Here is a 14,649-nt window from a genome sequence, read left to right on the forward strand (position 1 = left end):
GAGCTCTCCTTCTGGATAAATCAGTACTTGTTATCATTAATATCAGCTGGCATGTCGTGGATATTCATGTGTCAGTGTAATTAAGCCTCGCAGTGTATGAGGTTGGGAGCTGCCACTGTGTGAATCTGTCAGTGCTACAGCAGCAGGCTCAGAGATGCTCTCTGTGTTTTCATAGGTCAGTTTGCTGACTGTAGCACCCAGTTGCTATGCAGCAAGTTGACCTTTGGCTGTACTAACCTTTTTTCTTCCATTTTCCACCAAGCAGACTGCAAACACTGCGGCTGCAGCTACAGTAGACTCAACTCTCAGTAGCATATCTAACTCTGAACACTAAACATTGATTTTTGAGACAACCTGCTAGAAAACACGGTCTTGTGTGACACGGGGCGCTTTAGCTTATGTAACTGAAAAATACAGCGAACAGATTTGAACTGTGTTCTTGATATGCTTATGCTGTGCCTATTTGCCATTTTACCAATATGAGTACCTAAGAGTCAAAGGGAAGATTGAGGTGATATAGCAGTGTTGATGCAGTAAACTACAGCGAAGATCTTTTCTTTTTTGGTTTTGGTCAAGGATGTCTTTCTGTGACAAGAGTCTACTGAGAAAATTAAACAGTGCTTCACTCCACACTAGTCATCCCCATCTCTGCAAGACAAAACACAGAGAGTTTATAGGCCCACTCAAGCCTGGTGGTGTAGCCCAGTTTTTGCTGGTATGTGCGCATACACTTTACAGACACTTTAATCTATAAGATTAGATGAAGTTTCAACTAGATTTTCCTCAGTCAAACTGCTCCACCCTGCTGAGACCCACCCTACCACAAGATGCATGTGTGTGCGTGTGTGTGTGTGTGTGTGTGTGTGTGTGTGTGTGTGTGTGTGTGTGTGTGTGTGTGTGTGTGTGTGTGTTTGGAAGAGATGAACAACAAAAAACCAGTGTACAGTATGTAGGACACACTAGAAAGAGCAGTGGTTTATGTATACTTTTGTTTGTGCACATCTTGATGTGGGAGCTGAGGACGTGTGAGAAGCAAACCGAGATTGTGTGCATGGTTTCAATTTCACTGGTCTTTGTAGTCAGTTGTATCATCTACCAAAGTAGAGGAGAGAGAAGGAGAGAGAGAGAACATTGACCCATCGAACGCACTCTGCTGTTGCTCAAGGCTTCAGTTTCATGTTGTACTCGGCTCTATCAAAGGGAATTTTGACAGCTCTAGTGCTAAATAATGTACACTTACTTCTTGTGACTAGTAGTTTCATTAACATGAAACATGATGGTAATGTTATATAGAGATTTTATTTATATCAAAGACATGTTCTTCTCCTTCAGATGAATTTACATTTATTTCGAGTAATGTCATAAAAAGGTTATGAGTTATCACTCATTTAAATTACAGTTTTTTCTTACCACAAAGCTAAGTAGGATAGTAAATGTTTTTCAATCAACAATTATAGTTTGTAGCTTCACAGTGTTATTACTGCTGAATAAATTATACCAAACAATTTTTATAAAAGTGATTTTTATTCAACTAGTGAATCATTCTGACTTGTGTTCAGAGCATCCTCTTCTAACCCCACGATCCCTTCAGGAAATATGCAATCCCACAATTGCAATAGTTAAAGGTGCGATATATAAGAATTCAAGTTTAAACCATTGAAAAATTACCTAAACTGACTAATTAATCAATTCTAATGTTATGACAAAAAAACTTCTTTGGTTAGTATGCTAGCCCCAGGTCTAAAAACCTCTTTCTGCTAGTAGTCCAAAGCTCCTGTACTAGTAGTGTTTACACCAACACACCTAATGTAGTCGGCTAGCTACATGGATGGATAAAAAACATACAGTTAGCAGCAATTAGCAGTTACTCTGGTGATACTGCATGCCACCCCTATTTGTTGGAGAATTAATTCAACAGGTGGCCAATACTTACAAATTTCACCTTTTAAGGAGCAATTTGTAAGATGTGGCCTGTCAGAGGTAACTCCAAAACATAAGGGGGCAGCATATCACCACAGTGACCACCAGCTGCTGCTCTTTGTAACTGGCATTAGCTAGTTAACTCAGTTAGTCCTGCAGCTAGCAGTCCAGACTGGGTTATACATGACAGGATGGGCCTGGTCTCTCTAGTTAGCATGCTCACTTACGTAGCTTTATATCTCTGCAACACCAATACATAGCCAAGACATCTTTGGCATAACCCCAAAACATTATTTCTTCACATTCTGTTGATGTTAATTTCTGGATGATTTAAATTAAAGTTGTTACATATTGTACCTTAATACCAATATTAATATATAAAACATATTTATTTTACTGAGCCTCATAATCGAACTAATTTAAGGGACACCTGTACATACTTTAGATTCCTGCATTTTTGCATAATACCAAAAATAGGATAAAATACCAGCACAATTTGCTCCAAGCACAAAAATATCATAACCTTAATGCTTTATTATCTGGTTGGGTGTTTTTCCAATACCCTTGTATCTCCAGTCCACTTCACATCTCAAACAACTAAGAAGGCTGCACATTTTGTATAAGTATGGCAACATCGTGCCTTCATGACATCATCTGAGTGTGTCATCATCAGTAACAGTGAATATGGATTAAACACATGTGCATCCATTTATTCATGAATTACGTTTCTCTTGCAGTATCATTTAAAACCTCTAAGTCATTTATGATTCACTTAGCATTGACGTGACATCTTCACAGCTAGAATAATTCACATTACAGGAAACAGCTGTAAGTTCTTCGTGCCTATGATAGTACACTGTGCTGTCCCTCCTCTGCTGTCATTGGCTGCTCAGTCATTACATGCTCGCTCAGCCACATGCTTGTCACTCATCAACAGATCACATTTCATGCCCTTTAAACCCCAAACTGTACTCGTATACGCAAGATGCTTTCTGTGAAAGTGTACTTACTCGCATGAGTGGTCTGAAAAAGGGAGACCATTACTGTGCTCACCGACACCATCATGCCCAGTCATCAGTCTTTGTGTGTATGTTTGTGTACAATCACATAATACTGTACATTATCATTTTATCATACATTCTGCAGGCATATGTGTTTATTTGTATATTTATTAATTGAACATTGTGTTCATTCTGCTTGCATGCTGCATGTGCGAGTGTGTTTGCAAGTGTGTTTGCAAGTGTATATTTGTGTGTGTGTGTGTGTGTATGTGTGTGTGTGTGTGTGTGAAAGACACTGGAACGCTTGAGTGCATTTCAGCCTCATTTAAATCCGTCAATACTTCAATTAGAAGCCATAGAAGGGGCTTCAGGGAAGAGCAGTCTGCATGTTTCTCAGCTTTATTTGCACTATTTGGCTGTCTTTGTTTCTTACATTTCCGGCATTGAGAGAAAGATTAAAAAGATAAAGAACGCATTATTTGTTTCATTTTAAACCCTTGTTCATTTGCTAGCCGCTGTGTGTCCTCCAAGTGTCTAAATCCTCCATCACCTACAACAAAGCACACACTTTTTACCATTTACAGATTTACAGCTATTTTACAAACAAAATAGTTTTAATCCCAGGGGGCTATGAGAGCAATACAACATATATTTGAATCATTATACATCGGCCTGCATGTTCCTCTGTGTGTCTCTGTGCATGTTTTGCTGTAAGGCCTATTTGTAAAGTGAAAAAAGAGAATCGTTCTGCTTGTATAATAGTAGCGCTGTCTTTGGTGCTTTCGAGAATTAAACAATCTTTTTAATGTGTGAAATGTTACAGAGCTACTCAATTTAAAAAACAAACAGTTTGGTGTCAATTTATTTAGCTTAGCCTTATATTTGTTAACGTTTGGACTTTGCTAATGGCAGGTTAACTAAGACTGTTAAGGTTGAATACACATAACAATAATTGTCCAAACCCATAGATATTCAACTTGCTATCAATGACGCTAAGGAAGGGCATAAAATCCTCACAGGTATTATTGGCTTAACCCCTGGCTTTGGAAACATTTTTTGGTTTCTGGATTTTAAGCTTTGAATTCCTCTACATGGTGCAGTGGTATGAGTGGGTCTGTAGAAAGAAACAGAGTTTGTAGGGTTGTGTCTTTTTATTTATCCTCTCCAAAACCAAGAAGAATGGCACAAAAGTGTTAGGATTGGATAAAACCGTAATGGTAACATAAGCAAATGTTTGCATGCCAGGGTACCTACCTTGAATGCAGCTTTTGCCTAAATCTTTTAGCATGGTATGAAATGCCTTATCCAGCCATCAATTGGATTTAAGTCATATTTTACAGGGTTCTCAATTCAGAAATAATAAGCAGGACCTTTTTTAAAGTCAGCCAGGGAAACTGTGTTCAACCACAAGTGGAAATTTAATACATAGCTTAATTAGCCTGCTAGCTACAACTGATAAAATCTGCAAGCCACAGTTGTAAACAGGCATAATCGACGGTTTCTAGCTAGAAATGTAGTGCTTCTTCTTTTATAATAAAAGATTCAGAGCATATTGTCTCCTACACACTTCATGTCAGAATGGAGAACCTGACAGTGTGGTCAAAAGATTGGAAAGGTTCCACCTCTCTCTGCATTTCTTCCCCCCTTATCCCTCTATATCTTCGTCACCTCCTGTATGCACCTTTTTGTCTTTGTCCCCCCCTCTTTCCCTCCCTCTCTGCCCCCTCAGCTTTGCCTTTCTCCCTTGTCTCCCCTCTTCCCACTCACACTTTCTCCTCTACCCGCCTGTGTTTTATTACCAGGGCCCCTGTAATATCGCTGGATATTAAAAAATATACATCAACCAAGCAATTATGGGCTATCAAAAAGAATAGGTTTAGCCCGGGGCCCTGCGAGTGCGGCACGGTAGACGCATGGAGATGAGATGAGGAGGAAGCGAATGAGTAGGCTCACCTCCGCTTGGGCCACTGAAGCACAACCAAGATCTGTGGAGATTGTAGAACATTTTAGATACTGCAGTCTACATCACAAGGTAGCCATCTTGAAGACGTGAAGACTTTGCATGTTTCATTCACACACACACACACACACAAGGTCACAGGCAGATTGAAGCATCTCCCAATGCACACAGATGAATTTATGACTGCAAATGCATATACAGTACAGGAACATACTGTACCCACACCCACACAGGCAAGCATGTGCTCACACAAACAAACATAGATAACTTGTATTTGAATACACACATGGTTTATAAAGAGAAACATGTACACACACACACACTCACACACAGCCTTGTGAGCTGTCATTGTTTCGCCCATTGTTAGCCCTTTCTCTCTTTCGATGAGCAAACAGAAGCTTTTTCGATGTTAACTCACACTGCCAAGGCCTCAGATTTAGATGGAGAAAATAGCCCCTGTTAAGGAGCAATAACATTTAGAGAAGGGGCTGAGAAGACTCTTTTAATAGGACTCACTTAAAATTCATAGTTGCTATGCAAAATAAATCAGCGATTTCCTGCGCGGGGGCAGTGGGAAAGGGGATGATGGTGTGGGGAGCGAGGGAGAGGGAGGGGCTGCGAGTGAATAAGAGATGAGGTTTAAACGCTGGCAGTCCCAAGTCTGACACATTCCATCATGTCGGGGGTGGGCGGGGGTTGAGGGTGCATGTACACACACAAAAGCACACAGGCCTCGTGTATGCACGTGAACACACATAAATGTAACTCCCCCTTTGGATTTTTATTGGCTGCATCAAAGGAGGAAATGTACTGTGAGAAAAAAGACAGAGAAACATGTTGAAGGAGTCTGTGTTTATTTGTTTGTTTAGGGGGGTTACTGTGTGTGTATGTGCATGTGCTTGTTAAATCTCTTTACAGTTTGCATATATAAATTAGAGATCAACTGATACAGTAGTATTGCATTATTACTGTCAGATACTAGCTTATTACAGATGAACTGGTGCCAGACCTTTCAGAACAGTGTTAGATAGTCATTAAATTGTTCTCCGCTAGAGAGCATGTACAACTTATTTTTAGCATGCAAGCAGTACGGCTTGATGGATGACAGTCAGTGCGTTTACATGCACAGCTTAGTCGGATTACAGCCATAGTTCGACTATGCTACTCAACCAGACGACTGCAATTGTCCGAGTATACATGCCAGTGAGAAAACCAGATTATTGGGCCGGAGCGTGTCATACTCCGGTACGCTAGGTGGCGCTGTTCCCTTTTCAACTAGTGGTAACAGAGACACCTCCGGCTGACCTCTTTACGTCACCAGCAACAACAAACTGCATCGGCATTCCAGAAAGATGGCGTACGAAGAGCGAGACGAAGCTACATCTTTGTACATTTCGTATATGGTGTACATGATAATTACACAAACAAGGTGCACAATGGCGCTCTTTCTTGCGGTGATTTCGGAGGAAAGATGCTGCCGTCGCCATCCATCTACTTCCGGCTCACGGCCCCGGGGAAAAAATCTCACACCTGCGCAGAACGCAAAATCCGATCCGATCTGATGGAACGTATACATGCAGGAGTAATGCGACTATCAATTGAATAATCTGGGTGCTTTAATTCGACTATGAGAAATCCGATCCGGTCCGATTTTAGTCAGAATAAGGTGTATACATGCATCTGATCATAGTCGGACTAACCCAGTAATTCGGTTTTCTTGAGTGTCACGTAAACGCACGGATGTAGATTTATTTGTTGGTTGGTCCACCATTTTGGTTTAATATCTTAACAATCATTGGATGGACTGCCATGAAATTGGTACAGACATCCAGATGGCCCAGACGATGAATCCCACTGACTTTTCCACCATGGAGATTCACATTTGCAGTTGTTATTGAAATGTTTTAACATCTATTAGATCGACTGCTGTAAAAAATTTGGTCCAAACTTCGATTTTTCCTTAACTTTTCATCTAGCACCATCATGAGGTCAGAATTTTACTTAGTACAAAGCTTTATGTCTAAAGTTATATCCAAATACCTACATTTTTTTTGTTGAAAAGATTACAAAATTAAAATATAAACAGAGTGTGAAATAATGGTTTGGATGTTATGACATCTATGTTGAGTTGCAGAGATACCTAACTTCTGAAGGTAACATGCTAACCAGCTATCCCCAGCATGTCATGGACCAAGACTCCTGTACCAGATGTGTAAACACCAACAGTCCCACGCTGCTCCAAGCTAACCGTCTGGACTGCTAGCTGCATGACTAACTGAGCTCACTGGCACTAACTTTTAGCATCAGGTAGCAGTTACTTTGGCGATATGCTGCCCCCTATTGGTTTGGAGTATTAATTTGAAAGTTGGCCAATTCTCATATATTGCACATTTAACTTAGATGGGGAAGGTGTAGTTAAACATCTGCATGTAAGCCTTGTCACCATGATCGTCTGATGTTTGTATTTAAGTCACAGCACTGCTGTGCTCTAGCCTAACAGAGCTGCTGGAGTAGCTTTAAATTATTTTTTAAACTTTCAAACATCGCCGTCAGTATCAGAAAGATTAAGTGTTCAGGCTTTAAAATAAATATTTGCACATACAATTTAGATAAATCTGTATATTTAAGTTCAACTGAAGTAATTAATAACAAACAGGGAAAGAGACAATCAGCATTAGCATTTTTCCGCCTGGTTGAGATTTAACATCAAGGCAATTCAAACACTGTGAGGCAAGTTGCCATTCACACAAGTGCAGTATAATAAATGATTAATTATAAATTCAAGTACTTTAATTGTCTTGTGATTGTCTAACCTTCTGGCACTCTTACAGCGAGCAAAACTGTACCAGACTGGCTCCTGTGTGAAGCCGAAACAAATGATTACAAAGTTATCTCCAAACGCTGTTTGACCCAGAGGAATACTGTACGTGTGGGGAGGCATCTTCTGTGTTTCTAAAATGTGTTTGTGTGCGTCAGTGCTTCTGTTTTGGTCTGCATCTGTTTGTGTACATGCATCACATCAATTCTTTTGGTTGTGGTGTGTCTACACTTGCGTACTGTACTCTCATGCGAGGCCAGAATCTCTGTATGTGCCGTTGTTTGTGTAGTTTTGAACGTGCATGTGTGTGCGTGCATCTGTTGTTATTCGTGCATGCTTGTATATGTTCGAATGCGTGTGTGTCTGTGTGAGACAACAGCACGGCCAGCGGACTTGTCTGCTGCGTATGAATAATCAAAGTGGTCTCTCTCATCATTAAATCATTGCTGTCCTGGTGGGAGCCTGAGGAGGGAGATGGAGTGAGAGAGCGAGGGAGAGGGATCATAGTTAGCGCTGCAGGGGTACATGCTCTCCCTCTCCTCCATCGTGTAGTGTGGCTGAGATGTGTCATGAGCACAAGTCTTCTCTGCTCTCTGTGCTCGCCCACTTAGCTCCCCCAGACACAGCCTCTCTCATGCACACACATTCATACATATGCACACACGGTATAACACTCATATCCACACACAGACACATTATTCAGGAGTGTACAGACATTCGCACACTGACTAAAACACACATACTGCATCTCTGCTCGGAAGAGAAGGTCTCCAACATCCACTAAACAAGTATCTGCCACATCTAACTGCTACTGCTGTCCTTTCCACTGACACAGTATTCACCACAGTTCAGATTTAAATAACTTGGGAAAACTTCTGGTGAAGGTATGGTCCTGAACGCTGGCCTGTCTAATGAAAAACTAGGACGAATTGATTTATCACACAACAGAAACTCTAAACAATGTTAATAGCAGATTAAATTCTGCTCCTCTGACCAGTGTTTTTATATATACAGAAGATTGAAAGTCTATTTGTAAAGTAAAATGAGTAAATCCTGATACTTCTGTTCACCATCAGCCCATTGTTTAGGTTTTCCTGCCCTCAACTTAACTGTTTTGATTGCTTCTCATTGATGAGTTGTATGTGTTATAGATCTGTGTACATCTGTGCCGCTCAGCTTTGCTTCCAATTTTGCCCAGTGGCCACTCGTGGTATTGCAGCAAAAAATTCCCTTGCAGCCCAAAAAGTATTTTCCCCATAGAGCACCGTTATCTGTAGAACTGTGGACAGGACACCTCAAATTGCAAACAAAGTCAATTATGACTTCTATTATTATGAATCGTAACTAAAGTCGAGCATTTAGAAGCCAGAAACACAAATATTTCCCTTTGGCGTTGGTAGAATGTAGTGAATATTGACACAAGCCCATCTCAAAATGAATGATAATGTTGGTTGTGTAAGGAAATAACTGTTTTCTAACATGTTTGCCATATTAGCTTTATAGGTGGATAATTAATCAGTAATGTGTTTATTAGGTTCTACTGCTCCCAAGTGGCCAAAATGTCAATTCAGGCAGCTTTAAGTAATTAAGTAACCAAAATCATTGTAAACGGAAAATGTTTGTCTGTTTTGATCAATCAGATAAAACAATAGTTTGAGGAATCTGTTTTGGCTCTGGGAAGTTGTGATGGACGTTTTTCACGTGATTCGCTAATAAAACATAATCAGTTGCAATCTTAATGTAGTTTCTTGCCTGTAAACAAATACATTCCTGTAATGAGTTAAAATGTAGTTTAGAATTGATTAAAAGTCAAATGATAATATAAAACTACATTATAATAGTAGCCAATGCAATTTAACTTTGATCTGCATTGTAAGGTGAACATTATTGGATTTGTTGATGTTAAAATATGGTTTTGCAATTTAGAGGTGGATTGTTGCACACAGAACGAATTCTGTCCTGCTGAAACAAAGTAATAGAACTGTAGAACTGTCTGGGACACAGCAGATTAAAGCTTTTTCAATGTTGCTTTGAACAGCACTTGCAGGTTTTGATGTTCCTTGACTAAGTCAGATTGTCTTAAGTTTATAAGCCATCACGCAACTGGCAGCAATCAGATCAGTTGTTTTACCGGCATTATAATATCTAAAATAATCATTAAGGATAATGTCCATAATGTGCATAATGTTCGCACTGATAGAGATGAACACTTTCATTAAATCTCCTCAAACTGCAGAAATTAATATGGTTTTCAGTTCAGAAGCTTCACCCTTTAGAGATCATTACACTGTGAATAGCACCTGAAAGTCTCAGTGAATGTTACAGTCAGGACACGTCTTCATGCAAGTAGGGAAAAAAAGATAGAATGAAAGTGTGAGTAAGAGCACAGACTGTGAGTAGTCTGGGTGAGAGACATTTACAACAGATCCTCGTTCTGCTGAACCACACACACACACACACACACACCCAGGCTAGATGTGTTTCTAATGAGCCTGGTGTGCGGTTACGGTGTAGAGCCAGAGCGGCTCCACACTCAGACTGATGGGAGTTCAGTCAGGAGTCACACTTTCTTCTCTGTACCTCCACCTCATCCTCAAAAAGCAGCACGTTAGTGCTCGCTGTCATTATCAAAGCAGGCACAGGCTTACCTGAAGCGCTCAGTTTCCATCTCAAAGTATTGCTAGAGACGAGTAGACTCAAACATGAGTTCATGATGGTCCCTGGAGTGTTTAAATGGTTGTCATAATTGTCAGTGAAAACGGGAAAAGGTGTTTTCTCAGAATAAGACATGAATACATATGTGCAGTGTAATTCTTTTTTTTGTATCTTGGGATAAAAAAGTTAACACATCTTACTATGAAAGCAAGAATTTTCGAAGTAGATGTGCTGTCTACACAGCTGATGTATGATTTCTCTACCAATATCTTCGAAAGCAAATGTGCATAAAACGGCAAAGACTAAATGTTTTAACTGATACCATTATTTTCTTTCCAATTTTTTTCCTCCACTCTCCCTCTAAACGTCTTTCCCCTCCATCCAGTCCCAGCCATGATCACTTCCTACCCAAACACCACTCTGGCCACGCAGGGCGAGGAGAAGAGGATGAGCTGCATCGCTCACGGGGAGAAACCCATCATGGTGCGTTGGGAGAAAGAAGAACGCATCATCAACCCGGAGACCAGCCGATACGTGGTCACTGTCAAAGAGGTGGCCGACGAAGTCGTCTCTACACTGGTGGTAAGCCATCAGTTTTATGCACACATATTTAGAGAACAACCTGCAGTCATTTTTCATCTATTTGGACGGATGGAAAGCGGAGAGGGGGGAAGGCATGGCTAAAAGAATCTGGCTCAAATATAGTCACATAATCTTAAAATCTTCAAGTAGAGTATAAAATATTAAAGCACTCCCTCTCATTTAATGGTTATTAAAATACAGCATGAATGAGTACATGTGTAAAACAGTAATGTAAAATCTCAAGGAATATGTGCCTTGAGATGATTTAGTAGCTAAGTGTTCAGCATGGGTAAGGATGAAGAGGAATGAAGAGGTTCTACCCACGTTAATTCCCTGCACATGGTGTATGTCTCTGTAGATTATGCCCACAGTTCGTGAGGACTCTGGTTTCTTCTCCTGTCATGCCATCAACTCCTTTGGTGAGGACCGAGGCATCATACAGCTGACCGTGCAAGGTAAGCTCCCTCTCGCCTCGGACTCAGACTCAGCTCACTGCAGGTGCTTTTTCAGCAGCTGTGTTTGTAAGAAGACAAAACTCCCTCCAGGAGTAGTCAAGTTTTCTATCATTTATTACCTAAATCATTCATTTATAAATTTAATTGCTGCACAGTGTGACTCCTGCTTCTTGCAGTGCTAACTGCATAATCTCCCGCTGGGGAAATCACAGAGTAAAACCAATTCATCTGTCTGGTCTGCCTTCCATCCAGACTTTAACTCTCTGTTGTGTTCCCCCCTTTCCTCAGAACCACCCGACCCTCCCGAGGTGGAGATTCGGGAGGTTAAAGATCGGACCATAGCTCTCCGCTGGACCATGGGCTTTGATGGGAACAGCCCGATTACAGGATATGATATTGAGTGCAAGAACAAATCAGGTAAACATAAGTTAAGTTAAGTTACATTAAGTAATTGTGTCTATATGTATCGTTGTTACACAATAAACAAGAAATCAAGTTTGAAGGAATAAGTAATGTTACTCTCCACTGTGAACAGTTAATTCACCCTCTGCCTCTCTGGTTTTTTTATAGCGTCATGGCTATCAGCCCAGGTAACCAAAGATGTGTCACCGCAGCTCAACCAGGCCACTATTATTGACCTTCACCCTTCGTCCACTTACAACATCCGCATGGTCGCTAAGAACATTATTGGCAACAGCAACCCTAGCAATGAGCTCACCATCACCACTGATGAAGCAGGTTATTGATCTTCTGAACTTTGACATGTTAATTTGACTATTATAAACCTAAGACTGTCCCGTGATGTATGTTGGTACCTTAACTCTGCTCTATAGAGTTTAATCTGTCTGAACGCTGGTTTGGAAAAAAAACTCCTCAGCTCCCATTTTCTCCTGGCTTTCAAACCTGTTGAGTCATCTTACACATAATTATTTTATGGTTTTTTTAAATGGAGGTCATCATTTTTAATACCTGGGGAAACAGATCAGCTCACTGTTGCTTTAAGTTGGCTCTATCAGTGTTCACTTATCTTCTATTGCCTATAATGATTGCCCTACAGGCAGAGCAGCACATTAAAACACCCCATTTTACTGGATTCATTGCTAAAATAAAGTCATAAACTTCAAACTGAATAAAACATGTATCAATTCCTCATGTTATTTTAAAGGTTAAAGTTGATGTTAGAAGTTAATTTTAAATTATTATTAAGTCGAGATGAAAACTGTGGAGCAGTTGGAGACAGAGCACAAAGGAAAACATATTCTTAACTCAACAGCACCATCTAGTGAAATTAAATGGCCTGACAAGTGGATGGCTGACGGTCTCTTCTAATGAAACGCTAGTCTGCAGTGACACTGAATACTTTGATGTATTTACAGCTCCTGACGGCCCACCACAGGATGTCACTCTTGAGCCCACCTCCCCTCAGAGCATCAAAGTTTCCTGGAAGGTGAAGTCTAAACTTTATGTACTTTTATATAAGCTGAGGCACTGACATAGATACCAGCAAGTAGACTATTGTATCATCTCCTCAGTCATTATGAATTAAACATTGAAGGCACAAGGAAATTGCATTTTTGTTTAAATAAATTATTCTTTTTGTTTAGTTTCACTACATTTGGGAGAATGAGAATTTACAATGAGAATTTACATGTAGCAATTAAACTACTGTAGGACAGACCGGTGCATATTCATGCAGAGAGGCATCATCAGACCTTTCTGATCAGTCTTGTCTTTCAACTATTTTTTATTTAACAGTAGATTTGAACTCATTACAATCAAATACCTGTAGGGAAAACTCTCCACTGGTTTGTTGCTGTAATTGATAAAGCAGCTTTGTTGAGCAGTGTCTCATGAAACGGTTCATTATCTTGTCACTGTGAGCTATTGAAAGAATTGTTTCAGAGGTGCAGAGAGCTACACCATGCAGAATCTTATACAGTAAACAAACATTGATCATAACGGAAAACATTAAAAGCTCAATACGTTATATTTTTCAGTAATGATGCAAAAATCATCTTGGTTCACTTTAATGTCGAGTGCCGTAAGAGCTTGTTTAAATGGTTTCTAAAGTGATTGTATACATGTTATACAGGCCTCTGACCAGGAGGTGGCGAAATAAGACAGATGTGATCATATCCTAGACTGCATTCGAGCTGCATCTGTGTTTAAGTGATGATGAATTAATGCATTAGATTTGATTGTTTATTTTTTATTGGCTATTTTATTTTTACTCCCAAAAGGCTTGCAGCTAGTTTATGAAGGCTATTATGGCTAATAAAGATTTATTTTATAATTTTTTTTAAATCAGCTGAAAATGGTCACAGGCATTAGAAGGAGAAACAGTTACTTTCAGTGTATATATGTGTGTGTATATATATGTATGTATGTATGTGATTTTAAAAAAATGCAAATTGCTATATCTGAATTGTAACAGATCAAGTCCAGCGATAGATCGTTGGATAAACTAATATCAGTTTTCAGTTGGATGAGTGGTTTGCTGTAGGAGTCGGTATTTAATGTTTAAATAGTTTGGGTAAAAGTTACCACTACTTATTAGTGATGGTCTAATAGCTTTCTAATTTTACAGCCTCCCCAGAAGCACTTGCAGAACGGCGTGATCCGTGGCTACCAGGTGGGCTACAGGGAATACAGCCCTGGAGGGAGCCACCAGTTCACCATCATCAGCGTGGACACCACAGGAGACACCACAGAGAGCATCACGCTAGACAACCTGAAGAAGTTCACTCAGTACAGTGTGGTGGTGCAGGCTGCTAACAGGGCTGGCACTGGGCCGTCCTCACAGCAGGTGGTCACCAAAACCCTGGAGGACGGTAAGGCGGGGATATAGGTGGAACTGATTTGTTATATACGTGTCACTGGGTTTCACTGGTTGAAGTCCTTGTGTTGATACATATAGGTTATTGTGTTAAGCATATCCTTAACGTTTTTGGAAGACTTTTCACTGTTTGACTTGTTATTTTGGTTGAATTTGGAGCCAAATTTGACCCCATCTTTCTTCTCTTCTACTGAAGGAGTTACTCTTTGGCTCTCAAAAAAAACTCCAACATACAGTTTTCTTGTGAAAAGGCTCCCCTCTATTGGGCATTTGGTGAATTACATCAGGCAAAGAAACTTGATATTCAGTGCTTTATAAGTATTATTTAGTATTTTATTAAATATGATAAGTAATATGTAATATGTCCTATGTTTTGTATAATATCATAATACATTTGATAGGGTTTTTTAAAAATCATTTTT

The 14,649-nt window shown here is 39.9% G+C and overlaps 1 protein-coding gene across 1 annotated transcript in view; it reads left to right on the forward strand.

Moving 5' to 3' along the window:
* The window catches only part of dscamb (Down syndrome cell adhesion molecule b), a 132,826-nt gene that overhangs the window by 96,716 nt on the left and 21,461 nt on the right, over positions 1-14,649 (forward strand). The window contains 6 exon segments of the mRNA XM_030397360.1: positions 10,740-10,936; positions 11,295-11,391; positions 11,680-11,808; positions 11,962-12,129; positions 12,768-12,838; positions 13,979-14,222. Of these exon segments, the coding sequence (XP_030253220.1) occupies positions 10,740-10,936; positions 11,295-11,391; positions 11,680-11,808; positions 11,962-12,129; positions 12,768-12,838; positions 13,979-14,222 (906 nt within the window).

The sequence above is a fragment of the Sparus aurata genome, chromosome 2 (assembly GCF_900880675.1).
Source record: "Sparus aurata chromosome 2, fSpaAur1.1, whole genome shotgun sequence".
Lineage (NCBI taxonomy): Eukaryota > Metazoa > Chordata > Actinopteri > Spariformes > Sparidae > Sparus > Sparus aurata.